The sequence below is a fragment of the Lissotriton vulgaris genome, chromosome 6, assembly GCF_964263255.1.
Source record: "Lissotriton vulgaris chromosome 6, aLisVul1.2, whole genome shotgun sequence".
NCBI lineage: Eukaryota > Metazoa > Chordata > Amphibia > Caudata > Salamandridae > Lissotriton > Lissotriton vulgaris.
Genome location: NC_141694.1, coordinates 1,830,343,904 through 1,830,370,698, shown reverse-complemented (window position 1 = coordinate 1,830,370,698; position 26,795 = coordinate 1,830,343,904). Strand labels below are relative to the sequence as shown.

General features: G+C 47.9%; 1 protein-coding gene across 1 annotated transcript in view; it reads left to right on the top strand.

Moving 5' to 3' along the window:
• Nucleotides 1-14,536, top strand: part of GAREM2 (GRB2 associated regulator of MAPK1 subtype 2) — a 421,755-nt gene extending 407,219 nt beyond the window's left edge. Inside the window, exon 6 of the mRNA XM_086925514.1 lies at nt 12,459-14,536. Within this exon, the coding sequence (XP_086781640.1) occupies nt 12,459-13,464 (1,006 nt within the window). The 3' untranslated portion in view covers nt 13,465-14,536. The remainder of the gene's footprint in view (nt 1-12,458) is intronic.
• The last annotated feature ends 12,259 nt before the right edge of the window (nt 14,537-26,795 follow it).

Sequence of the window (26,795 nt, the reverse complement as noted above, 5' to 3'; positions counted from 1 at the left end):
TGCTTGAAAAGCAAGCAGTGGAAGCATAGAAGCCAGCCAATCAAAAGTGACAGTAAAGAGACAAATGTTTCAAGATTGACAAGCTAAGACATGCATAAGGAGCAGGCAAATGAGAGTGACAGGAAAGCCACCCAGTGGTTAGAAAGGGACGGGCTCCAAGCCCCTGTATATTCTTGGTAAGCCCACAATAGACAGCACGTGAGCTGTCTAGTAGGTGGGACCCTATGACTGTGCACCGTAATGCACATGTGCTAGCCATACAAACAGCAGAGCAGTCAATTTACACGCATTATGAGTGTGCCACCCTCGATGGTTCATATTCACCCTCACTAGAGTAGCGTACTACTCGCAGTATAGTACTTCAACGCTTCATCATGAGTAGTAATCACTGTATCAATGTAATTACAATAAAATACTCCTAATTATCTTCCTAGCCAAACTGCATCACTCACCTAGAAGGAGTTTATGACATTGGCTTTAAAGTGGGCAATGTGTTGGGGGCTCCCTGGAAGGGGAGGGGCACAGTGCACCTACCCAGTTATATAGAGATGTATATATAAAGTTCTTTCCTTCAGTTGCAAAGAGTTCACAAAATGGCGCCTAAGTCCTTGGTAGACTTTATCCTTCTTCGCGATACCCAATTACTTCTTTATTCTGCCTTGAAAATGTCGATCCATGTTCGACCGGCTGTCTCCCACATTCAGCGGTCAGGGGTTCTCTGTTTGGCGTGTCATGCTTTGGCACAATGATGTTGAGCACCAGAGGGAAATCAATAAATAGCTCCCCTTACGTAAGAAACAAATTACTTGACTAATTGATTAAGCACAAAACTGATCCTGTCTGCCATCTTTGTTCTACTCACCATTTTGCCAGTGTTTGAAGCTCTGTGTGATAGGTGTTTACAAACATTATAAATAAGTACATGGGGCTTGGCCAGCCATCATGGCAGCGTGAACGTGACTCTGATCGGCTATGCTCAGAGCCCTGTGAATTTGGTCTAAACTGCTCATGGAACACCACAAAAACTATCAGTGATGCTAGAGTGGGGTGCGCCATTACAAGAGGACACAAACAAGACTGCCAAGTAGCTGTAAGAGCGCCAATACGAGCGGGTCTGTGGCGTGTAGAAAGACTCAAAATTGCTGTGGTGCCCCCCTAGCATTGATCACCTTGGCAGAACCGCCTCCTCTGTGCCACAGATGCGGTCGAACTCACAGAGACGCCCCCAGCATGTAGCACAGCCCCCCCCCCCCGGGGCAAAATAACAGATGCCGAGGCGGAGAGGAGGCTGGATTTTTGCCATGCCGACACAGGCAGAGACACTCTCGCTCCACAGGTTTGTGACGGTAGAAGGCCCAATGAGCAGCCCAAAACCCAGGTGGGAGCGCGCCACTAAAGCAGAGGAAGGGGAGGAGCTCCCGGTAAATACCCCTCACCTACAACGTGGGCCCCAGCGGGGAAACAAAGGTACTAGAGGGATCCCTCATGAGGTATACCGAAGATGCCTGACTTTAAAATGGCACCGGACAGGCCTAAAACAAAACTTGTGAGACCCAAACTTGTGGCTGATTCTATAGAGGGAAAAGACTTACCCAAGAGGTGTGGGCCCTGCAAAAGGGAATGTGACTGCCTGCTTGCGAAGAGCAAACAAGCGGATAGCTGGGGTATCTCTGAAATGAACTTACCTTAGCCAAAGTAAGTAGCTATCTGAGGCCACATCGAGACAGAGGCCTGAGCTGCAGGAGAGTAGCCCACCCTACCCCAGTTTACGCTGACCTAGACAAACGCACAAACTGTTTGGGGGCAGCACTGCGATGACTGAGGCAGCGTCCATATGCCACCAAAAAAGACTCAAACTAACAGAGTCTCCAGCTATTTTGCTCCAACTGAGACCAGTTTGGAGACAGAAGGGGAAGCTCACGTGGCAGGTGGGATGGCGCTCACCCGGGAGGATCTGGTGGCGACTCTGAGGGAGTTCAAGAGGGAACTCAGGGAAGATATCAAGGCCACATTGGTGCCTCATTCAACAGATTCAGTACAGAGATGGGAACAAAACTAGTGGTGCTTCAGCTAGACGTAGACTCGGTTGGTACCCGTACCTTGGACTTAGAGGCAAAATGCCAGGAGCTTGAAGGTCAAATGAAGCCCCTGGAAGAAGGCACTGCCAATCTAAACGCCCAACTGAGCTCCACCCTGCTATAATGCAAAGATTTAGAAAACCGTTCCCGCCAAGACAAAATAAGAGTGAGGGGCCTGGAAGGTGGAAGGGACGGACCAGACCTGGAAACGTTCATAGTGGGTCTCTTCACCAGTGTTCTGGGAGACGACTGTCCAGAGGTGCAACTGGAACAAGTAGACACGATGGGCCTACAACTGCAAGGGGAAAATAGAAGCCCAATAGACATTCTGGCCAAATTCAGCTCCTTTACAACTAAGGAACTGGTCCTATGGAAATCCAGGAGTAGCAATATGGTCACCTTTCAGGGCTCGAAGTGCTCACTCTTTCAAGATGTGGTTAAGCCACACTGGCAAGCAGGCAACAGTTCTGGCCCATTACAGTGGCACTAAGGGAGCGCCAGATTAAATACTGATGAACTTTCCCTTTGGGCATACCCTTCCCTTTTGGCAAAAAACAACATCACTTCACAGAGGTAGAGAGGGCGGCGGACCTGATTGGCCTCAAGAAAACGCCACAGCAGCAGGCAGCAACCTCAGGGAGAGAACACATAGAGCAGGCGACCCAGCAGGACTCACGGGGCCCTTGACAGACGCCCAAGAGGGGTGGCAAGACGACAAAGTGTTGACAAGTGTTGGAACCCCAACACACGACCCAGTGAAGTGATGATCGGCTAGCCCTCTAACCTATTGTTCAAGCAAAGACACCACCCTGAGAGAGAGGCGACATAGTGAAAGAGTCTCCTTGTTCCTGAGATCCTAGGGTATCGGACAAAATAGAGGGGAGCATCTCTATTACATGAGACTGAGATAAGATTTTGGTTTTTCTCTCTTTGTTCTTGGCTCACTCCGGCTCAAAGCAAGAACTGTTCTAGAAAACTAGTGTCCAAATATAAATGCACACGGGGTTCTAGGAGCGGAAATGGACTCACCCATGGAGTCACCAAAAGTGAATGAAGCTTTTCTAATGCTTTGGGGACTTCTCAGCTAAAAGTTTTTGTTTATGTTCTGTTTTATTGTTTTCACTGTGATACCTAGAATGTGGCAGATTTGACTGGAATCCTGGGGAGGTGGATGTGTGGATTGAGGATCGGGGAACTTGTGGCTGGACCGAACCAATAGAATGCTCGCATTAACGAAAGTGCTACACATCACCATTTAAATGGCAGTTAATTGTATGTCATGGAATGTAAGGGGTCTCAATTCCCCTAGCAAGAGGCAATGTTTGTGGAAATTCCTAGGGGACCATCATATCCGTATAGTAGCATTACAAGAAACCCACCTAAAGAAAGGGGAAGACCTCTGGCTGAAACACAAAACCTACCCACTAATTTTCCGCTCTTCGATCACTACTAAACAGAACGGCATCACCTTCCTTTTTCACACCTCAATTCACTTTCAGCCCCATGGCACCAAAACTGCCAAAGCAGGGAGGTTCCTTATGGTCAGATGGGTATTGATGGAACGACCATGCGCCATAGTCACGGTCTATGCTCTATGGGCGATATAATCTTACTTGGAGATTTTAATCTCATTTGGGACTCTACAGTAGACACTGCCCAACCACAGCGGTCAGCAGGGGGAGTCTTTAGTGAGTTTCTTAAATCTTCTTTACGAGTCATGGGACTGATAGATACATGGAGGGCCCTCAATCCCTCAACTTGAGATTTCTCCTTTTTCTCTCACTCCCACAGATCTTACTCTAGGATTGACCTTATCTTTGCCAGACCAGCACTCCAGCAGTCGATCTCGAGTGCTCACCTGCTCCCGAAATGTCTCTTGGATCACACCCCATTAGAAATCCTGATCAACTGGCCGGCTCCACGCTCTAAACTTACTGGGTGGTATTTTCCCAATATTCTTGGCAGGAAAAAGGCTTCTCCAGGATGACCTGAGGAAGTCAATTAAAGACTTCTTCGCTACCAACGACCTCACAGACACCTCTCACTTGAATAATTGGGATGCCTTTAAAACCGTCATAGGGGGAAAATGCATGGCACTAGCTACCACTTCGAAAAAGCAACAGACAGAGGAACGGCTCTCACTAGAGAGGGAGCTGCGAGATGCATAAAAGGCGCACAAGGGCACCCCTTCCATACAAACACTACGGAAAGTAACAACACTAAAAGGGAAACTCCAGGAAATATATCTCAATAGGGCAGAAAAAAACATTCTACACCTCCAGTACCGGATATACGATGGGAACAATAAAATAGGCCCTCTACTAGCATGACAGCTCAGAGCGAAACATGAAAAAGAATACGGTAAATAAATAGTCGACGACAAAGGCCTTAGCGAGGTAGGGAAAGCGAGGGCCTTCTGTGACTTTTACCGCTCACACTATGCAGCAGATCCCCCCATAGAACAGGACCAAGCTCATTTCCTGGAGTACTAGAGCTCCCACAGGTCTCCCCTGCCAATAATGATGACCTCAGCAGAAATATTTCAAGGGAAGAGGTCTAGAAGGCAATAGACGGCCTCAAACTCCTGAAAGCCCCAGGGCCGGACGGGCTGAATGCCCAATTCTACTGAACATTCACAGCTGAGTTAACTCCCCACCTGACAGACCTCTTTAACAAAATAGCAGCTGCCCAACAAGTAGCTCCATCCATGTGGGAAGAGTTAATCACTATAATCCCCAAGACAGGTAAAGATCCCAAATTATGCGCCTCATACAGGCCTTTAGCACTACTGAATCTGAATGCCAAACTATAATCCGAGATATTAGCCAGCAGACTAGAAGATAGTTTACCTACACTAATTCACCCCTATCAATCGGGTTTTATCAAGGGACACCAGACCCATGATAACTTACGCAGGATAATGCACCTAATTGTTAAAGCTCAGAAGAAACGTATCCCAGCGGCCCCCTTATCACTAGATGCAGAGAAGGCCTTCGACTGGGTCGATTGACCCTTCTCAATGCTCATCCTACGCCACTTTGGGTTTTCTGAGGCCTTCCTGGGAATGGCTGTTCGCCCTCAGTATCTTCGCCGCAGCCTCAAGTCCCCCGCAGTCAGGGTTCGCGCCAGCAGCCCGCCCAGCCTCCTGGTGATTTGTTCCATTTGAGTTTAACTTCTTTGTAATTGTTGGCGATTCTGGTAATTGTGTTTAACTTCTTCATTGTATATGTTTTCACCACCACAATCCGCCGGACTCTCTGAGTCTTATTTTAATTACCATCTTGTGAAGCCCGCTTTACCACCGCTGCTGCCCCTGTGGCCCCTCCCACCCTGCCACAGTTCCTGCTCCCGCCTCCCTACCGCTGGTCCCGCCCCTCTCCCCTGCTTAATGGTGACTGCTGCATGTAGCGCGTCTGAAACCTAGACCTTGGGTCCAGGCCAGCACTCTCCCCAGCAACTTCGCCTCAGAGCCGCAGCCTCAAGCCCCCCGCAGTCAGGGTTCACGCCAGCAGCCCGCCCAGACTCCTGGCGATTTGTTTAGTTTGACTTTAACTTCTTTGTAATTGTTGGCAATTCTGGTAATTGTGTTTAACTTCTTCTTTGTAATTGTTTTCACCCCCGCAATCCGCCGGACTCTATGAGTCTTATTTTAACTCGGTATCTTGTGAAGCCCATTTTACCGCCGCTGCTGCCCCTGCGGCTCCTTCCACCCCAACACAGTCCCCACTCCCACCTCCCTACAGCTGCTCCCGCCCCCATCCCCTACTTAATGGCGACCGCTGTGCAGTCATGCGCAGCGGACGCGCTGCTGGCGCGCCTAAGGCAAGCGCGTCTGTGCCCATCCGTAACTCGACAGTGACCAGCGCCAGGAACCCTGGTTCTCCAAGGCCCCATCACTACGACGCAACCACCCTCCATATACTCAATCCCAGAAGACACACTGACTGCGCAAGATCCTCGCTGAACACCACCCATGGACAATTTTCATGCAGACCCTGCCGCAGATCCTTCACCATCGACATAGCTCCCACAACCGCCGAAGGCCGGCCTGATGCACGCACCACCGAAACCCTGACATGCATCCTCCTCAATGTACACTCCCTGCACTGACACGGCGTAGAAATCTGGGACCTGATCGACACCCTCTCGCCCGGCGTCGCCTTCTTCATGAAAACCTGGACCAACGCCACCTCTGGCCTGACATTGCCACGGCCATCCCAGACGGCTACAAGATCCAGAGGAAGGACCGCCCTCACCGCCCAGGAGGGGGACTCGCCATCGCACACAAGACCCCCCTCTGACTCCCCACATCCGAGTGACCCCCACTCCAACACTGAGCACTTCTACTTCCAGATCCAGACTGGAGCCAGGACCAGGCTACGCAGCACCCTTATCTACAGACCCCCAGGACCCCGCACCTAGCCAGCTACTACCATCTTCCACCTCGACAACTGCAAGCAACGACCCCGACACCACCACTCTCCTCGACAACCTCGCCAACCTCGGACTGAGGCAGCTGGTCAACACTCCCACCCACAGAGCTGGACACATCCTCGACCCCATCTTCGTGGGAGGGACAAACATCCGCTTCAGCCACACCACCCACCCCCACTTCACCACCACCACCGCACCCAAGCCCGCCCTGCGCCCACCACGATGGAACTGGGGCAAGGTTACAGAGGAACACCTCAACACCACCCTCATCCATAACCTTCCCCCCCCCAAGCACCACGACCGACACCAACTCCACAGCCATGGAATTTCACCGCTGGATCTCCTGCTGCACCGACAAACTCGCACCCCTTCGCCACCCCACCAAACAACGCCTGCCTAGGGCCACTTGGTTCACCACGGAACTACAAGAAGCCAGACGCTTCTCCTGCAGATGCCTAGTGAAAACCTGGCAAAACCAGAAATCCACAGAAGCACAGAACAACTACAGGATTGCCCTGAAGGATGATGTGTTCGACCCTGCACCTCTGCCTGGGACAACACCTAGTGGCCCTCTGCCCTCGGGAATCCACCTAAACCTACAGATCACGCACGAAACCTCTGCATCATCCTCAACTCCTCCCTCTCCATGACCCGCCAGAGCAACTCCTTCGCTTCCACCAGTTTCGACTGCCTGCGCATCCTCCGCAAGACCTTCAAATGGATCCCCTCGATTGCAGAAAGACCGTCACCCACGCGCTTATAACCAGCAGACTGGAATACCGAAACACCCTATATGCCTGATTCAACAGATCTCTTCTGTAGCCACTCCAGACCATTCAGAACGCTGCGGCTAGACTCGTACTCAGAGCACTGCGTCGCAAACACATGACCCAAACCCTACGAGTCCTCCTTTGGCTCCCCATCGAGAAGAGGGTCACTTTCAAATTCCTCACCCACACCTACAAATCCCTCAACAACATTGAACCCAAATACCTCAACGAGTGAGTATCCTTTCTCGTACCCATGAAGAACCTCCGCTCGGCCGACCCCGCCCTGGCTGAGGTTCCCCGCATCCGCAGAAACAAAACAGGAGGGAGATACTTCTCTTACATCGCAGCAAAAACCTGGATCGAGCTTCCTGTGAACATCAGACGCTCCCTGACCCTGCATGCATTCAGGAAGGACCTCAAGACCTGGCTCTTCGACTGATCCGGAACTGCTCCCCCCCAGCGCCTTGAGACCCTCACAGGTGAGTAGGGCGCTTTATAAACCACTGATTGATTGACTCGTAGCACGGATAAGATTTATTCCAGAGATCAGCTTCATCAGATTCGGTCCAGATGAACACAAAATTTCGCTCTTCGCTGATGGTGTATTGCTACCCATCACTGACCCTAGTGCTTCCCTGCCGTCTATACAGGCCGAACTTAACTATTTTGAATGAGTAGCGGGGTTTAAAGTTAATCTTTTCAAATCCTTCTTACTTAACCTGACAATGCCACAAGAAATTATGGCAGCGATCGAGGAAACTTCGCCGTTCCAATGTGCACACAAAGAAATTACCTACCTGGACATTAAAATTACCCACAAACTACCATACCTCTATAAGGTTTATTCCCTCCTCCTTGTTGCGACAGTTCAAAACTGATTTAAAAAAATGGAGCTCTGTATTTATAACATCAATAGGCCAAATTAACACAATCAAGATGAATGTCCTACCCCGCCTTCGATCACGGTGGACAATGATGTATTCGTAGAGCTGAAAAGGGTGACCACAAAATGTATTTGGCAGGGGCAAAGAGCTTGCTTATTCCAGCAATTATTAACTAGGCCACACATGGAGGGAGGTCTGTCTCTCCCTGATTTCCTCCTGTATTATAGAGCCGCACAACTTTGGGTCTTGATTGAGTGGTCCCTAAAACCCTCAGATAGTCATTGTCTCCATATGGATAGGCAGATAGCAGGAAGAAGTATCTTGGACCTACCTTGGAAACCGAAACAAGACAGACCAAACAATGACTATCTGAGCACCCCCACAGCCACCACCATAAAAGTGTGGGATAGCATAACCAAGGCATTGCCCCTAAGCACCTTTCCATCACCTCGCACCCCATTCATTTGAACCCTGCCTTCCCTCCAGCGCTACTAGAAGGACCCTTCGATAAGTGGATGGAGGGTGGATGCCTCATGTTATCTGATCTCTTCAAGCTAGGAGAACTACGCTCCTTCGCAGATTGTGCTGCTCTTTTTAAGCTGCCACCCACAGCAGAATGGCTTTATTTCCAGTTAAAACACTGGGTGCAACAAACCCAGGAGCGGCGGGCCGCAACCAGGGATTTGCTCCCAATAGAGAGGTTTGTCCAAACCAGCACCACGACTAAGGGCTGCAAATCCTTTCTGTATTCTGTAAGAAGCCGTTAAAGTCAGGCCCATTTTGAAAAAACCCACAGCTGACCATAACATCCTGATAAATTATAGGCCCATATCCCTGCTCCCATATTTCGGGAAAATGCTTGAGTCACTAGTGAACAAGCAGCTTGTGAACCATCTCGAAAGCCATGGGCTTTTGAATCCTTCACAAACCTGTTTGAGGACACAGCATAGTACTGAAACCGCACTGATTGAAGTGGTTGATAACGTCAGACTGGCACTGGATAAGCGCCGATCAGCCATCCTCGTGCTGCTGGATTTATCGGCAGCATTTGACACCATCTCCCACCATATTCTAATTTGTCGGTTGTGGGAGATTGGTGTCAGAGGAAATGCCCTGAACTGGTTTACTAGTTATCTATCCAACCGCACCACAACGGTCCAAATCGGAGACCATAGTGCACATGAAAGACCGGTCAAAATGGGCGTTCCTCAGGGCTCTATATTGAGCCCAACGCTCTTTAACATTTATATGACCCCCTTGGCCAATATTATCAGACACCATGGTTTGATGTTTTGATGTTCTGTCGTATGCCGATGATACGCAGATTCTTGTCTCGCTAGATTCTGACTATAACAAAACCAAACAACGTTTCAAAAACTGCCTGGTACAAGTTGAAGAGTGGATGACCATCAATCACCTTCAATTAAATGGCAGTAAGTCAGAGATTATGCTCTTAGTCAAGGCGGCGGAACATTGGACAGACGACTGGTGGCCAACTAAGTTGGCACATGCCCAGTGCCAAAGGATCACACCCGCAATTTGGGCTTCTGGTTAGATAACAAATTGTCCATGAATAGCCAAATAAACAACATAGTTGGCACCTGTTTTGGACTAATGCGGACCTTGGAAAAATCTTTAAGTGGATCCCCATTCAGGCCCGCAAACCCTTGGTCCAAGGCCTTATAATAAGCAGAATGGACTACGGGAATGCTCTTCTGCTCTCTATAAATGAACACCATCTGAAAAGGCTCCAGGTTCTCCAGAACACAGCACCCCGGTTGGTTCTTAACCTCCCGAGAAAAATTTCTTCTGCTGCCTGTTTAAAGAGCCTACATTGGTTGCCAGTAAAAAAGCGTATCCTTTTCAAAACACTATGTCTGGTGCATAGACAAATGTATGGAAAGGGTCCTCAATACTGGTCCAAAAAACTCGGATGGTATCAGCCATCAAGAAATCTCAGATCCAAGAATGAACTCCTATTAATACCTCTGAGAGTACGTACCTCCAGAAATGGTGGCCGAGCGTTCTCGTGTTTGGCCCCAGCCGCATGGAACAAAATTCCGCTCCATCTCCGTAACTCCCCTGACCATGGCCGTTTTCGCAAAGGATTAAAGACCTGGTTATTTGCAAATTAATATAGTTTTCTGATGTCAGAGTCTGCTGCAGGCGCCATGAGACTTACTGGAAGTGATTTGTGCGCCATATAAATATCCATGACTTGACTTGACTATGCTCTCCTTCTAACGGAGGGTCCACATCAAGCTCCATGCCATGGAGGGTTCTGGGATACCATGCTACACACCCCCATTACAGAGAAACAGTGGGGCTCCCTATACAAAGACATTGCAAAATATAACCGTTCCTTGTTCTTAAGAGAAGCCCATCACAAAATCGTGTATGAATGGTATCTACATCCCCAGAAACTACATATTATTTTCCCAGACACTTCCGACAGATGCTGATGGGACTGTGGACTTTTGGGAGATTTCCGTCATATTTGGTGGGACTGCCCTTCCATTCAACCCTTCTGGAAATAAATTCTGTCCCAAATAAAACAGATTCTGGGGTACCCAATCCCTTTTTCCCTAGAACACACACTTTTGGGTGGGCGTGATCCCAGTCTGAGCACCAAACACAGGGGACCGCTTTATTATGTGGCTATGTCTGAGGGCGGCCAAAATGGCAATACCAGCAGCCTGGAAGAAACCAGAGGCCCCCTCTCTTACCCAATGGCATGGCCGTTTGTGGCAAGCCCTAGCTCTTGAACGGATGACAGATAATACTGAAGACTCCCGCAGGAGCTTTGATTACATTTGGAGTCCCTTGGTGGGTTACCTGTCGGAGGGCTAACCTCGATTTGCCTGTAGGCCTAGGTTGCAGGCTCTCCATCTTTTTCAGATATAACAGAGTGGCCCCAGTCTTGAATTCCCGGGGAGTCGAAACATCTAGGCATTCTACTGACTGTGCCGAGGGTGACCCAAGTCTCCCCTCAAGCTTGGAGCTGTGGACCACTTGGGTCCTCTGTGCTCCGGATTATGCCCACCCTAAACTTCCCTCAGCCAGGTTAGGGTCATGTACACAGGGGAAGAAAACAAAAACGGGGGTTGGAGGGTCTAAGGGAAGTTTATAGACCTACCCAGGTAGTTATCCCCTGCTGTACAATATATAAATACACAAAAACCTGGGTGTCTGATACGAAACAAAGATGTTTCAGAAGCCATACATTATATTAAGTCAACAGAATTGTCTGACTAAGTAACCGTATGGAATCTAAATAAAGTGTTGGCAATCCAACGCATGTGGCCACCAGGAAAAGTAAGTGAGATCCAAGATCCAGAGATGGATTACCATCAAAATCTTGTTGGTGATCTGATTTTTCTCATCTGGTCATCCACAAGGCTGGGCTGGTGTGTCTCCAGATCAGCGAGACTACTCCCAGGGCCGCCTGGTAGGACTAGGGTCAAACCCACAATCGCCCGTTTGACCATGCGTGGGATCACCAAATGGAACAAAAAGCAGTGCAAAAAAGTGAGGGTGTGAGAAGAATAAAGTTAAAAAAGAATAGAAATCTCACAGCAATGGAACTTTAATAACCGTGAGTTTCTTTCTGTTTAAAAACCAGAACAGCGCAAAATCGCAGTGTAAACAAATAACTGCTTAGGGGCCAACATGTTTCTGCCATACAGGGGAAAACTCCCTAGGCTTTCATCAGGGCCTCCGTTCTTATAGGACTATTGCTACTGCTAGTGAAATTCACACTCTTAAAGAAAAATAACAGTGACAACTATAAAGTATATATCTCTTATTCCTCCTTGTCAGCTGGTGTATACATCACCCATCATGACAGGGGAAAATACCTCACCTCACCTGGACCAAACTCAGAGTAAGGGAGGCCACGCTCTCTCCGTCGTTGCCCCGAGTGAAATCTGAGGTTGGGGGAGGCCTGTACACAGGGTACCATGGAAATGTTTAGTTGTTCTATGTTATGTTTAATTTGTTACCTCCAGATGGTGGAGCGCGGAGGCAACATGAGACATGTAAACAATGCATGTAAGGTGCTGTAATGATGGAACGTCTGCGCCGAGGTAAGGCGAATAGTCATGCTGAGTACTTGTGGAAAAGCTGTGTATTGTCTCTCGATAACTAATGATCTTGGCATGCGAACTAAGCTCAGCCGAGCTACAAATGTTGTGTGTCTTTGTAAAACCAATAAAAAGATTTTGTTAAAAAATAAGTACATAAATAAATATGTTTATTTGTTAACTTTACTTTTATATTTCCTTTCATTGCAGCTCTGGAAACCGGAGCGGAAGCTGCTCCCCCTCACCAGACTCTTACTCCTTGTACTGCTACCCATGCACCTGGGGAGACTGCAAGGCTGGGGACTCCTCCAACCGCCAGCTTCCTGGCAACAAGCCTTCGACAGTGCAGCCCACCCAGACGTCCTGGTCTGATCCCTGGCCCTATGCAGACACAGGCCCTAGTGTGGCAAGCGGACGCTCTACGCCATTGTTGAGCGGGGACACCCCTATCAAGACCTACTACAGCTGCCCGCGGTTGAAGCCGCCACACCCACAGAAACGATTTGCGCCTTTTGGAGCATTGAACCCTTTTGCCAACCCTGCCTACTCCACCAGTCCTACCTCCTCAACAGAATGGCTGGAGTCCTTGGAGCGTCAGAAGACCCCTTCTACCGCCTCAGAGAGTTTCGACCCCTTCGATGGGGGCAATAGTCAAAGCACATCCCCCGACTCGGTGTCCATAAACTCAGAGCTACGCTATAACCAGGACATGCGCAGTTGCATACCGGATGCTGTGTTCAAGGTGGGTGGCAAGGGGACGTGTCCTCCCCCGCCCCCAAGGCCTCCCAAAGGCTACGACTCAGAAAACATTGTGATTAGAAGCACTGCTCCAATCTCTCCAACAATTGTGAGGGGGGCTGAGGGTGGGATTACTAGAGTTTACCTCACCCAAGGAGTCATAGAGGTACCACCAATGCCTTCGAGGAGTAACCTGGACACGCCTTCGCGCACTCCTGGCATATCCAGACTGAACGGAGATGGGTCGGTCTGGCACCCGCCCTCGGATCTGTCCACCCTATCGGTGGAGGAAGTGTCCAGATGCCTGCGTTTTATTGGCCTCTCGGAGGACGTGGTGTCCTTCTTCGTTAGGGAGCGCATCGATGGCAGTATTTTTGTGCAGCTCACAGAGGAGATCCTGTCGGAGGACTTCAAACTCACCAAGCTGCAGGTGAAGAAGATCATGCAGTTCATCAAGGGCTGGCGGCCCAAGATCTGACTGGTTCCAAGATGGTGACTTTTGCTCTTCGAGTGATGCCCATGTGGTCTGACGCGGCCAACAGTCGCAGAGCCATGGACCATGCTAGCCAGAGAAGGAAAACATGCAGAAGTGATGGCGCTGAAAGTGAGGACCCAATAGGAGGATAGCCCATATCTAAGCTCAAGTAGTTATTTTGTTATGTTAGTCCTCCTCACCTGATGCACCTGGTCCAACCTGCAGCCTGAAGATGATGCATGCACACAGCATCACTAACAGATGGCGGGGTATTTATAACATGGTAGGGCAGACGCATCAAGGTAGGATACGTCTCAAGTTCTCAATTTTAACACCTAGGAGATCTCTTTCACTAGGTTCCTCAGTTTCCAGTACTGGGTTTGCCACACGCAGCAGCGTGCACTTTGCCAGATTGCTTTAAAAAGCTGTATTTCATCAGATGCATCTGTGTCCAAACAGTCCCCACTTCCTCCTGCCATAAATGTGCCCTCTCACTGTTGATGATGCCATGCAGTACAAGATCCATTGTTATGGTGAGATGTTTATGGCATGCACCCACAACAAACTGAATGGTGTCTTGATGTGGTCTCAAACCCAGTGTGGGGTATGTAGGACCTCCAGAGAGGCAGTAAGGCATCCTTGAAGAAGAGGAGGGTTGGGAGTGCCCTTATGTGAAGAAGTAAGCAGCTCAGTGTTTGGTCCCCAGGAGGTGTGAAAGGTGCGGAGGAGACGGTTGGTTGAGCGAAGGTCTCTCTTAGAAGTGGTGAAAATGGGCTTCCCCAGACAAACATTTGGAAGTCAGCCTCAAAATCTGGTCTTCTTAGAGTTACTGTGAGTGGGCAGTTTCAGAGGTCCATGCGGAGGGCATTTACGTAGCACCGCCTTGAGTCTGCGATCACGCTCGTCTCCGCAGGAATCAAACTAACACTAAGGGCCTCATTTATGAGGTTTGGCCATAGGGCAGTGCCACGGGTCTACGACAAAAGAAAAGGGCAGGAATGCACTGTGTCTATCAGATACAGCACATTCCTCTCTTTTTCCCCTCTGCCGGTGCATAAAGAGCTGCTCTGCGCCAACACAGGCACCTTGGCACCATCAAGGATGCAAGGGTGCCTGCATTGCAGGGTTAATTATTTTTGTGCAGAAAGGGAAACCTTCCTGCACAAAAACAATCACAAGAGGCTTTTTCCTCTTTCTATGTGTGCTGCAGAATACATCACACATAGAAAAATAAGGAGAAAAAGATATTTCTCCTTGTTGTGACTCTTTACGCCTCCCCTGGGAGGCATACATTCTTGCACTGCTTCAGAGTTACGATTTCTCGTAAATCTGGAGCAGTGTCAAAAAAGCCTTGGATGTTGCAGGGAATGCCCCCAGCAACACCCATTGCATGCCCCTTTAACACAGAAAACGGTGTTAAAGGGAACGATATTTATAAGGCAGCATTAGGCCAAATAAGTGGCTTAGTGCTGCCTCGTAAATATGAAGCAGGCTCCTGCACCACGGAACGTCATAAAAGTGACGTTACGGTGGCACAAGGGGACTAAAAAATGAGGACCTAAATGTGGAAGAGACTGTGATTCTAATCCTGTGATGGTTGTGGGGAAAAGCCATTTAATTTGCTGTCTTCCAAATATAAAAACAACAATTGATGGGCAGAATGCAGAACAATGTCATACATTCACCCCAGTACAGAGATCTGGGCCTAAATCCATTGTTTCTTTGCTCCCCATGCCATTCCAGTTTGAACCCAGCCATATGCAAATTAGCCTGGTCTCTGCCCAATGGAAACAGTCCAGCCCGAACTGCCAGGCCAGGTCCTCCCTGGACTGGAAACAAGCATACTAGGACCGGTTTCGGGGTTTCACCTCTTATCAGCCAGGATAGCTTGACTCCAGTGGCATAGAGAGCATGGGACATACGTCTAGGCATATCCGTCCCGCTCAGAGTGACAAATGCAAAAACAACAATTGATGAATAGAATGCAGAACAATGTCATACATTCACCTCGGTACAGATATCTGGGCCAAATCCATTGTTTTTTTGCTCACCATGCCATTCCAGTTTGAACCCAGCCATATGCAAATCAGTCTTGACATTGTGCCCAATGGGAACAGACCAACCCAAACTGCTAGGCCAGGTCCTCCCTGGACTGGAAACAAGCATCATACCACCGGTTTCGGAGTTTCACCCCTCATCTGCCAGGATAACTACAGTGGCATGGAGAGCATGGGACCCACGTCTGGGCATACCCGTCCCACTTGGGGTGACAAATGCAAAAACAACAATTGATGGGCAGAATGCAGAACAATGTCATACATTCACCCCAGTACAGAGATCTGGGCCTAAATCCATCGTTTTTTTGCTCACCATGATATTCCAGTTTGAACCCAGCCATATGCAAATCAGTCTTGACCCTGTGCTGATTTGCATATAGCTGTGTCTGTACTGTGGTGGCGAAGTGAGCTAAAGAATGATGATGGATTCAACCCAGATCTGGAACTGGGGGTGAGTGTTTGGAAAGTTTCAGCACTCCGTCCATCATCTCCTTGTGTTTGCTTTGTTCGCCCTAATTTGGCCGGGTATGCCCAGACGTGGGTCCCTTGCTCTTTTTGCCACTGGATTCAAGCTAGTCTGGGTGATGAGGGGTGTTCTCATGAAACCGGTCCCAGGATGCTTGTTTCCGGTCCAGGGAAGACATGGCTTGGCAGTTCAGGCTGGACTGTTCCCATGAGGCACAGGGTCAGACTGATTTGCATACAGCTGTGTCTGAACTGGGGTGGCGAAGTGAGCTAAAGAACAATGATGGATTCATCCTAGATCGGTGACTGCGGGTGAGTGTTTGAAAAGTTTCCGCACTCTGTCCATCATCACTTTGTGTTCGTTTTGTTCGCCTTAAGTTGTCAGGGTATGCCCAGACATGAGTCCCTTGCTCACTTCTTTGCCAGTGGATTCAAGTTAGTCTGGCTGATGAGGAGTGTTACCCCAAAACCAGTCCTAGGATGCTTGTTTCCAGTCCAGGGAAGACATGGCTTGGCAGTTCGGGCTGGACTGTTCCCATGAGGCACAGGGTCAGACTGAGTTGCATACAGCTGTTTCTGACGTGGGGTTACAGAGTGAGCTGAAGAATGATGATGGATTCAACTCAGATCTGTGACTGGGGGTGAGTGTTTGAAAAGTTTCAGCACTCCATCCATCATCTCCTTGTGTTTGCTGTCTTCCAAATATAAGCACTGCTTTGTACTGGCCACAATATTTAGCATAAATGTGAGCTTAGGAAGGGATAAAACCTTGAATCTAAAGGTCGCAGCTTGGAGGAGATCTGAGCATCTCAGGACATCTCTGTTTTTGCACAACATTTTTTAACTCTTTTTCCCCCCAAGCAGTCAAAAAGGAGTTCACATATTGAAACAGAGTGTTTCCCTTCAAAGTCTAGGAGGCCCCAGTAGAAAGGGGCAGAAGACACACTGTGGAGAGGCGAGCAAAGATGCACTTCACAATGTTGTTGCAAATGTTTGTGAATGTGAAAGATGTAGGCAGTGTGGGGTCATCCACCCCCCAGGTCTGTTCTATCAAATATGTAAATTGTTCACTAATTAGTCACAATGAGCTCCATCACGGTCAACTTCCCGGTGTCTCCAGGGTGTTTTCAGTCCTTCCTGACCTTTCACCTATCAGCACCTAGCACTTCACCTTTCCACTTTACAAGCCTGAGCCTGTAGAACCCACAAGCCAATGGCTATTGCAGCCAGAGCTGCCTGAAAGTGAACCTCATGAGAAGGGGCTGGAGGACCGCCATGGATCTCTGAGCTGCAGTAGATGCAGAGGACACATAATGATGGAGTTCTCACAAGAGGCTACTGGAAGAAGCTTGGGCTGCCCTAAAGTGCCTTCAAGAACTAGTCAAAAGAAAAGACTCGTAGGTAGATGCGTATTTTTGCTCAGTTGGAAGGTCTGTAGGAATTTATAAACAATGAACTGGCCCGCCTCTGGCATAGCACGCTAGTCTTGGCACACAAGAGCTCTGGTGCAATGGTGACACACAAGAGCTCTTGTACAATGCTGAAACATGAGAGCTCTTGTGCAATGGTGACACGAGAGCTCTTGTGCAATGGTGACACAATCAGTCAATTAATTAATCAGGTTTCTTGTAAAGCGCGACTACTCACCCGTTAGAGTCTCAAGGCGTTGAAGGGGGGGATCTGCGGTTCAGTCGAAGAGCCACACGAGCGCTTGTGCAATGGTGACCACCTTAGGCTCAGGAAAACCACGTTTTATCCAATTGCTGGGTATATATGGAATGCAATGCCTTTCCCTGTGGTGGTGCAAGGATCAGTAAGTACCACCCTCTGCTTAAAATTCCACTTTGCCTTTGTACTCCCAGTGCCTAATGACACATATACACACGTTGTTTCCCTGTCGGTGTAACCTCACACCGGTCACCTTCAGAGATATACCTTTCTCACTTTATCGTGTGGTTGGAGTAATAATGTGATCTGCCTCAAATGAAAAACTAAGAAGCACAAATGGAATGAGAGGTCTCTGGCATCAAACTCTCTGGCAGATTTTGCTAGAGACACCTCGACAAGGCGTCGGGTCATGGATGTCACAATGTAGCTGAAATATTATAATGATGCTCCGCGGCAGGGGCGAAACCCAGGCTCTTACAACCTCCTCTACACTGGGGTCCCCCACCCTTCATGGACCCATTCCACTCAAGGCCAATGAATATTTGTGAGATATGGGAGACTCTGGCCCCCACTTTGCATTCTGCAGGTGGGTCCCATCTTTTTATGTTACACCTCTGCATTGATGACTTAAGAATTTTTGGGGGCCCTGGGCACAACATATTTTGGCGGCCCCTGCTGGGGAGAACTTTGAATTTTATTACTTATCTTCTGCTAATTCAAGCCAGCATGATGCCAAGCAAACTTGCAGAAATGGGCTCACTCAAAAATAGTTCAAATATGCCTGTCCCATGTAAGGATGAAAATGCCTCCTATTCCTATTGCCAATAAGTTAAAACCAACAAAAGATTTTATTAAAACAAATAGAAGGAAACCAACAAAAATAAATCTTCTTTGCTCGTGACTCCAAAAACCTTTAAATGTTCATGAGAAACAGAGACAGAGTTAGGAGAAAGGTTTACCGACAGACATAGGCAGAGATGGGACTTTCCCCAGGGGCCCCTTTGACAATGGGGGTCCTGGGCAATGGCTCACTTTGCCCATGCTTTAAAAAGCCTCTGCAAAGCTGTCCCTGGGCCACAGTGTACCTCAGAGCCTCTTTGTCTGGATTTCATCAAAGCCACATTTGTCATTTTTGTCCATCACCCATTTCAGATGCAATAGTAATCACAGACGGCCATGTTAGCCTTTAACACAAAGTCAAACGAGGTATATATATAGATTCATGAGAGCGAAGACACTCAAGACACTTCATACCCTGGGAGTTCAGAAACCCTTAGAAAGTTCTATCATCTTTTCTATGTTGCCTTCAATTTACTTCTGTCAGATCATCATGGTGAGACCAGGGTGGTCCGGGCACAGATCTGAGTCACAGCAAAGGTTTTAAAGTCGCTAGGAGGTTACCTAGTGGTGGCAATGCTTCCTAGGGAATGCGGTGGATCTTTCTGGAAGGCTTGACACCAGCGAGTAGCGTGCAGAAGAAGATTTATACTTGAGAATGGTAAAGACCAGGAGGCGGGACATAGTTAGGGGTGCAGCTGGCTTACCCAACCACAGCAAACACAACAAGATGATGGACAGAGTGATGAAACTTTTCAAACACTTACCCCCAGTCAAGAGAATGGTTTAATCCAACCACGGCAGTATCCTACACCTCTTCCCCCGCACACACACCTTGACGTAGAGTGAGGTAAGAATATGGCCATATTGTGCTATAAGTAAGACCTGTGACAAAACTTCTGTTCCATATGCCAAAATGCAGTATAGTATTGAGTGCACAAAAAGAAAAGTCTTCTAGGTAAAGAGTTTAGAAAAAAAGTTTATGTAAAAGAGTAAAGTTAAGACGGGTAAGGAAACACGTTTGAGGGAAGAAGAAGGGTCTAGGATGTAGTGGTATGCAGAGGCAGTGATTATTATTATTATTATTTGCTGTTTTATAACGCGCTCCATTACTCCAGAGTATCCTGGCGCGAAAAAGGAAAACAAGCAAGTGGCCATCTAAAGGAAAAATAACACTAATAGGCTGTTCTAAAAAGATGAGTTTTTAGTGCTTTCTTAAATGAAACAAAATTTTCAGTCGATCTCAGGGAGAGGGGAAGGGCGTTCCAAGTCCTAGCTGCGACAACAGCAAGCGAGTAGCCTCCTAGTTGTACTCGCTGGAAGCGGGGCACACTCAAGAGGTTGCAGCCGGCTGAACGTAGCGGCCGTGTGGGGACATAGCGGCTGAATCTTTTTCTTAGATAGGATGGTCCCATGTTATGGACTGCCTTAAATGCTAAAGTGAGAATTTTAAAAGTTATCCTTTGAGCAATCGGCAGCCAATGAAGTTCCTTTAGGTGTGCTCGCACGCTTTCTCTGCTAGGAATGTTATACAGCAGCCGTGCTGTCGCATTTTGGATAATCTGCAGTCGGGCAACTAAGAAAGCTGGAGTGCCGCTAAAAAGAGAGTTGGCATAGTCGAGCCTAGATAAAATTAAAGCTCTAGCAACCGACTCTCTAGCTGATGATGGCAGATACGGGAAGAACTTTCTCATGGCTTTTAGAGAGCCGAAGCACACAGCAGTAAGTTTTTTTATGTGTGCCTCGAATCTCAGATCCTCTCCAAACCAGACTCCCAAATTCTTGGCAGCGATAGTAAAGCGATGTGTGTGGGCACTTCTTCCCAGGTAAAGCTCACTTTAAGCAGGGGCGTAACTTAGTCAGTTAGATTCGGAGGGTGTAGAACATAGGTTTCACAACCATCACTGCCATTAAAATGGCAAAAATGAATGAAAATAGTATTACATTTGAAAGGCTTCTCTGCACCACATATGAGCCATCCAGTCATATGTTTATTTTTGGCCAGGTTTGGGTGAGAGGTAAGGGGGGGGGGGTATACAAACTCGGTAAAGTGTCATGGAGACATGTGTCTGTGCTAAGGGGGCTGCTAATCCGAGTGTAAACCCGACCACAGACACTACTAGCCTGGCTGGAGGACCCTGGACCCAACTACACACAGCAGAATCTATTTATAGCAGGGTGTCACACCTCAAAGAGGCCACCGTGGAGCTATACCCCTGACTTTAAGGTGGGCACTTGAAGGGGTGCGGAATGGAGAGGTAATTGTCTAGAATATGCCCCGGTGCTGTCATCAGGCCCCCACATTCGCGTCCCTGCAGCTCTGCAGCGGTCGGCGGCACGGGCCCTGCTTGTACCATGTCCCTTGGCTGGCTTGTGGCTAGCTCCATCATCTGGACCATTTACACTGCTGAGGTAAGATCTCACTGCACACTGACTGGTCCTTGTAGCAAGATAAATTATTCACTCCGCTAGTGAGGAGTGAATTTTCAAGTAACAGTCAGTAGAATTGTTATAGAGGAGTCCCCTGAACAAAACCCTCCCCCGCTTTTTCAATATGCTAGAGACTTGTGTTTACACAACCTGAACTGTTACTCCCACTGTCCTGAATAGGTCTGTCTCGCTCTTTTTACTGCACAAAATTGAATGTGAAACTCTTGCACAGCATCATCCACCACGTGTTAATACCCCCCTCCCTCAGGTCCTGCGGACGCCATTTTGTAGCAGCAGTCCCTCGTCGCTGTCTAACCTGTCAATAGTTCTTTCTTCACCGGTGACACAAAAAAAACCTTCTGATGAATGGCACAACTTTTTGTCTGAACTTGTGTACATATTGAACACAGCAATGCCTTTTGTACAGCGTCTTGACAAACTCACTGTAAAAACGAAAGCACACCCTGTAATTTGAACTAAAATTACACTTTACTAATCGCCGCTCTCTACAGCTGTATAGTCTGATATTTGTCAAAGCTGGCACTAAATTATACTGTTTAATTGTACCATTCCGCTTAACTGCCTTTGAACCCTTCCCGGGGGTGACTGGATGTATTTATTTCCCGGCGGCGTTCTCCTGAAGTTTACGGTAATGTCGGCACGAGCCGCTCTCCACACTGGGCGCAGCGCCGTACCCCTGAATTTGTGGGGGCGGCCTGCTTGTACTTCTTTATTATTGTTTTCCACCTTCGACATTGCTGAATCCTGATGGGATAATGAAATAAAAGAGATTAAAATGATGAAGCAGGAAACTAAATGTGTGGGCTTGGTGTTTTGTGCGCATGTGCGTGGGAGCGTGGGTTTGTGCTTGGGAGGGAGGGGGGCAAGCCAACACGGAGACCTATTTTTGTGTGTGAACAAGGCCGCTTTATTGAAGACAGGTGCAGATCACACATGGGCGAAGGAGACACTAAATTTCTGGGGGAGACAGGGACAACCTTGTGGACTTTCCAGTGACCCTATACAAATCGCCCATTGTGTGAGACCGTACTCGCGTAAAATGTATACAATCGCAAAGTTATGAAGAGAAATATTAAGAAAGGCAGGCAAGTAGTGGACTTGGAAGATGTACTGGCTACTCAAATGCGGTACTAAGATGATTCTTGCTCAGTTGTTAAATGGTGACAAGTACAAAGAAATGAAACGGAGGGACTTGAGACAAAATCTTCACTAGCAGTATCCTGAGCCCAGATACCATCAGGTGTAAAACTCCACATAGTTTTAAGAGCAATAGAGAATTGTGAAACACAGAACTAGGAGAGAGTGTGTGTGAGATGCACGAAGGCTCAAACATGGTGCAGGTAACCTCTAGCCTACAGTCCACCGGTACTCTACCATAGCTTGCCCTTGCACCCAAAATATGTAAGGGAGTGAGTACCAATTTGCCAATTCCCAGACTTAAAAATCAAATACAAAAATAGTGCAAATACTATGTTCATTGTTTGTATGATAGGTGTGCCCCCTGCAGGTGGAAATTTTACACATTGAAGAAACACCGTTTTAAAGAATACTACTTCGCAAAGCATTAATAGCCATGAAACCAGCTAACTCTAACACCACTGGTTGACTTTCAGCTGCACTATGTAAGGCTAGGTTTCAAAGTCCATGCCTATAGTAGAAAACATAAAACTACAAGTTCCAGAATGCAAAGGGCTGCTGGCTAAAGAGCCACAAGTGGCTGATGACCTCATCTATAATTCTTGTCCACTTGGAGCTTTAAAATTTAAAGTCACTCAGCTGAAAATCTAATTTGGACAGTCTTCAAAAGCATACATTTTCCTGAAATCCCACTTGAGTGTCCCTAATTCAAGATGACCCACAGCTGTCACAAACAAACAGAAAGCTCGGAGGGCATGTGGCACTTGGCACACATTTTATCAAGAAGATGCCCTAGCAGGCCTGACACTTCTAAAGGTGGACAGGCGCCGACTGGTGCAGTAAGGTCATAAGGGCTACTCACATTTCAAATGCTGGTTCAAGACTGTGAGTAAATCTCTTGCACTTTTTGTGAATCACAAACACAAGCACAAGAGGCTTAAGTGGGAAAATCAGTTTTTAATTTGGGAACACTGTCAGGCCATTAATGGTAAAAGACTTGAAAATGGGGCAATTCAGTTGACACTTGCCACGCCTGCAAAAAGGGCCCTCATATTTCTTTCCATTAATGTTATCAGCGTACTCTATAATATCATTAGATACACAGTGGTCAAGGCATGGTTCTTCCCTTTTCCTGAAATTGCTCTCAAGTATATTAGTCCACTTGGTTAAGCTGATGTAATGCAAGACTACACATCCCAAGATGCATTAGTGTGCTTAAGGAAAGTCAGGGACTCCAAAATAGCGTTTTTCCTGCTAGTGTCATCTGGTACCTTTATTGGGATTCATTAGTAAAATGGCAAGGCACAGGGAAAGTGCCCTTGCCCCTATGCAGCCCGTGATTCCTAATTTCAAACCCCAGTTCCCACCTGAGCCAACTGTGATCTGCGACTGTCGCACTTAACCCCATCTCTGATAATACTCCAGTTTCTGGGGGTTCAACATTGAAAACATAATAAGCTGAAAGCAGTGGTCAGAGTGGGGGAAAAAGTCAGAGAACTGTGGGCAGAGAATCAGAGGCCCAGAATAACCTGAGGATTAGATTTATGGGTGGAGTCAGAGGTGTGGCCAGAAAGAGCAAATCTTCCCTATATTTAGTATTTGTTTAGCATTTCACTGACTAGTTACAAACGACAACGCTATCTAATTCAACCAATAGCCGCACATGCTTATTTAAGGTTTAATATGAGTTATGGACATTAAAATACATTCACAAAGTGGGATATGTTTACAATCACAGAATGTCCCAAATACGCCAAATACGATCCTAATGAGCTTGCTCGCCTGATGAGAACCTAACACTGCAGTGCAGGAGCACCACCGCGCAGAAAAACACAGGCTGCCTGGCTGTTGCCAGCCGGAGCAGCACCTCAACACGCACCATCTGTTGCACCTACCCGTACTTCAGGGCCTGAGCCCTGCTGCTTTATGGAGTACCGGTACTCTTCTTGAGGCGAAAATAAGTTCCGGTACTCAGGGGGAAAAACAAAGAAGTGCCGGTACTCAGTACCGGTGAAAACCGGCCCATTTAAAGCACTGACCGGCCCCATTCCCAATCATGGTAACATGCACTTCATAAACTAGCTGGACACAAGCTGAGAACATGGCGGCCCTAAAGCTTAAGTACACGTGTTTGACCCGTGCAGACCTCCGCAGATCTTAAATACGTTGTGCTCTTGTGAGGCAGCTGACTGTGCTGAAAAGTATCCTGGGAGTGTCTTTAAATGCTTAGACGCTCTTCTTATATTTAACAAATTGTTTTAAAAAAACGCTTTTTTTCTGGGGAAACATTTTTTGAGTGCAGCTTGCTCCAAAATATAGAAAGTCGCCTATTAGATATCTTGTGTTATTCTCCAATGATGCGGCCTTGGGGTTCCGGTAATATTTACAGCCCCCTACCTGGCCCTCGTGCAACTGTAAATTTTGTAACTTGTGGGATTGGAGGGAGGGGGGCAGTGGGGGTTACGCGCGTGCGTGTCCGTGTGTGGGTACAATGCCACTGAGAGTCTATTCAGCTCTCAAATCAATAGACCAAATCATATGTAAATGGCACCAGAACCTATAAATCGCATATTAATGTACAACACCCAGCGCCTGGTGTTCAGTATAGCGACCTCCGAAGGATGAAAGGCTGAGTCCGCAGTGATATGTACATCAGCACACGTATAACTTAAATGGCGGCAGTAAGTCTTTTGTCGTTTATTTTAAGCCCATAAGACATGAGTGCGCACCCAGTTAAACGGCACTCAGATTGTGACATGATGAGAACATCTGAGCCGACACGGCTCCTCCTTTCAGCAGCGCACTGATTGCATTGCATCATTGTGTTATGTTGTGGAATGTCATTGCTGGCCAGCGCACTGGAGCGGAGGCTGTGTTACACAAGAGGAGGGTATGGGTTTTAGGCAGAGCCACTGGAATTCTAAAACTGGGGAGCACAACATTTTCACTGTCATGTCACACCTGGCTGATCACATGTCAATGTCAGGTAAAATCAAAGTGCAGCAAATAGCAAACTAAAAGTGGAGTCACAGAACAGAAGAGAGGGAGAGGCGCAACGAGAAAGCAAGAATGAGGGAGGGGGAAAAACGAGTACAACAGACCGACAGATGAATGCAGTGTAACAGCCCTTGGCTTTACTTACAAGTTGACCGAACCAAAAGTCAGTCACTTCAATGGGATAGGTACTCACGCAGGAGGGACCTCACACTTTGGGAGCATCCTGCTGCAGCCCTTGCGTCTTCAAGCCGGCAACAGACACGGGGCGAGGCGTCCATGGTCAGCAAATCAATCAGTGCACTGGCTACAGGCAGCTGAGGTGAGAAATAAATAATTCCCGGAGCCTCAGAGTGCTGCGCCACACAAAGAGTTGAAAAGGGCAGAGGCAGGGGGGTGAGTGGCCTCTGACGTCACCTTATGCTGTGACTATCGGATCATTGGCGGCTCACAGACAGGTAACTGAAGAGGCGCCAGGTCAAGTGCAGGGCCATTAGGTCACGCAGCTCTGCTCACACTTTTTTTTCACACGCTAAAGGCCTGCTATTCTCCTTCTCAGGAGGGAGAAAGGAAATGTGTTTGTCCCCTCGTCCCCCCACCCTTGTCCCCTGCGTCGCCCCCACTCCAAAATCTGGGGGGGATATGTCCCCCGCGTCCCCCACAGTTCCTACGCCCATGATATCACAAAGTCCAAACTAGGCCAATGCCTTACAAACTAAAACCTCACTATACATAAAATAGCTGATCCTCCATTTCCCCCACCCCTAAGATCCCCACATAAAATCCCCCACCCTGCTGATAACTTAACATTCCATAACAATCCCATTCCACAATATTGCAGTTCCAAAATCCTGCCATCTAATAAAAACCTACCACCCTATCTGTCCTTCTGCAATTGTAACTACTTAACCTCTATTCTAAACTTATCCTACCTGCCTAACCTTTTCTTGGCCCTGCCCACAAAACTTCCAACATTTAACTAAAAACCTCTGCCAATCGGGCTAACTTTTTAACAACCCCGCCACCCAGGAAGAAGGTTGGAGCATAGGGGGTGACGCCGCCTCCCCTGTTTCCTGCCCACCCTTGCTCTAGTAGGAATGCTCTCCTACTGACTCTAGGCATTCAACCTCCTATCCTGCACTACCTTAATCCTCTTAATACACTACCTTAATACACTACTCTTAATACACCACCCTAATCTCCAGCAGATACAAGTCCATACCCCAACCGGACAAATGTACTCCTTTGCCACCTAAAATTCCACAGTGTCCAACTTAATCTCACTATGCGCAAACCTGAAAAAAAACCTCTCTGCAATACGCCCCAACTCTGTATTCAGTTTTCTCCTGGCCCTGTCTCCACCGCCCCCAAAATGAGAGCCACTCTCCACCCTACGCGGGACATGCTCTGTCCAAATGATAAAGCCCCCGGACCACTGCTGCTTCAACAGGGCCAGGTCTCACTTCCCTCTTCTCGTAAGGACCAAAAACCCTTCTCTCTAACCATGTCATGTTCCCCCAGGTGAATCAGCAAAATGTTGGGGTACCTACCTGCCACCAACATACCACTCCTTAAGCGCAAAAGTTCCTTGCACAGCATGCCACCCCTCCCTTTCCACAAAATCTTGAATATATTTTTATTAACATCCAACTTTACTCAAAAATACTTGGCCCGCGCCTGGACCTAGGCCCACTTCACGAAAGAATGTCCCACTATCCATATGGT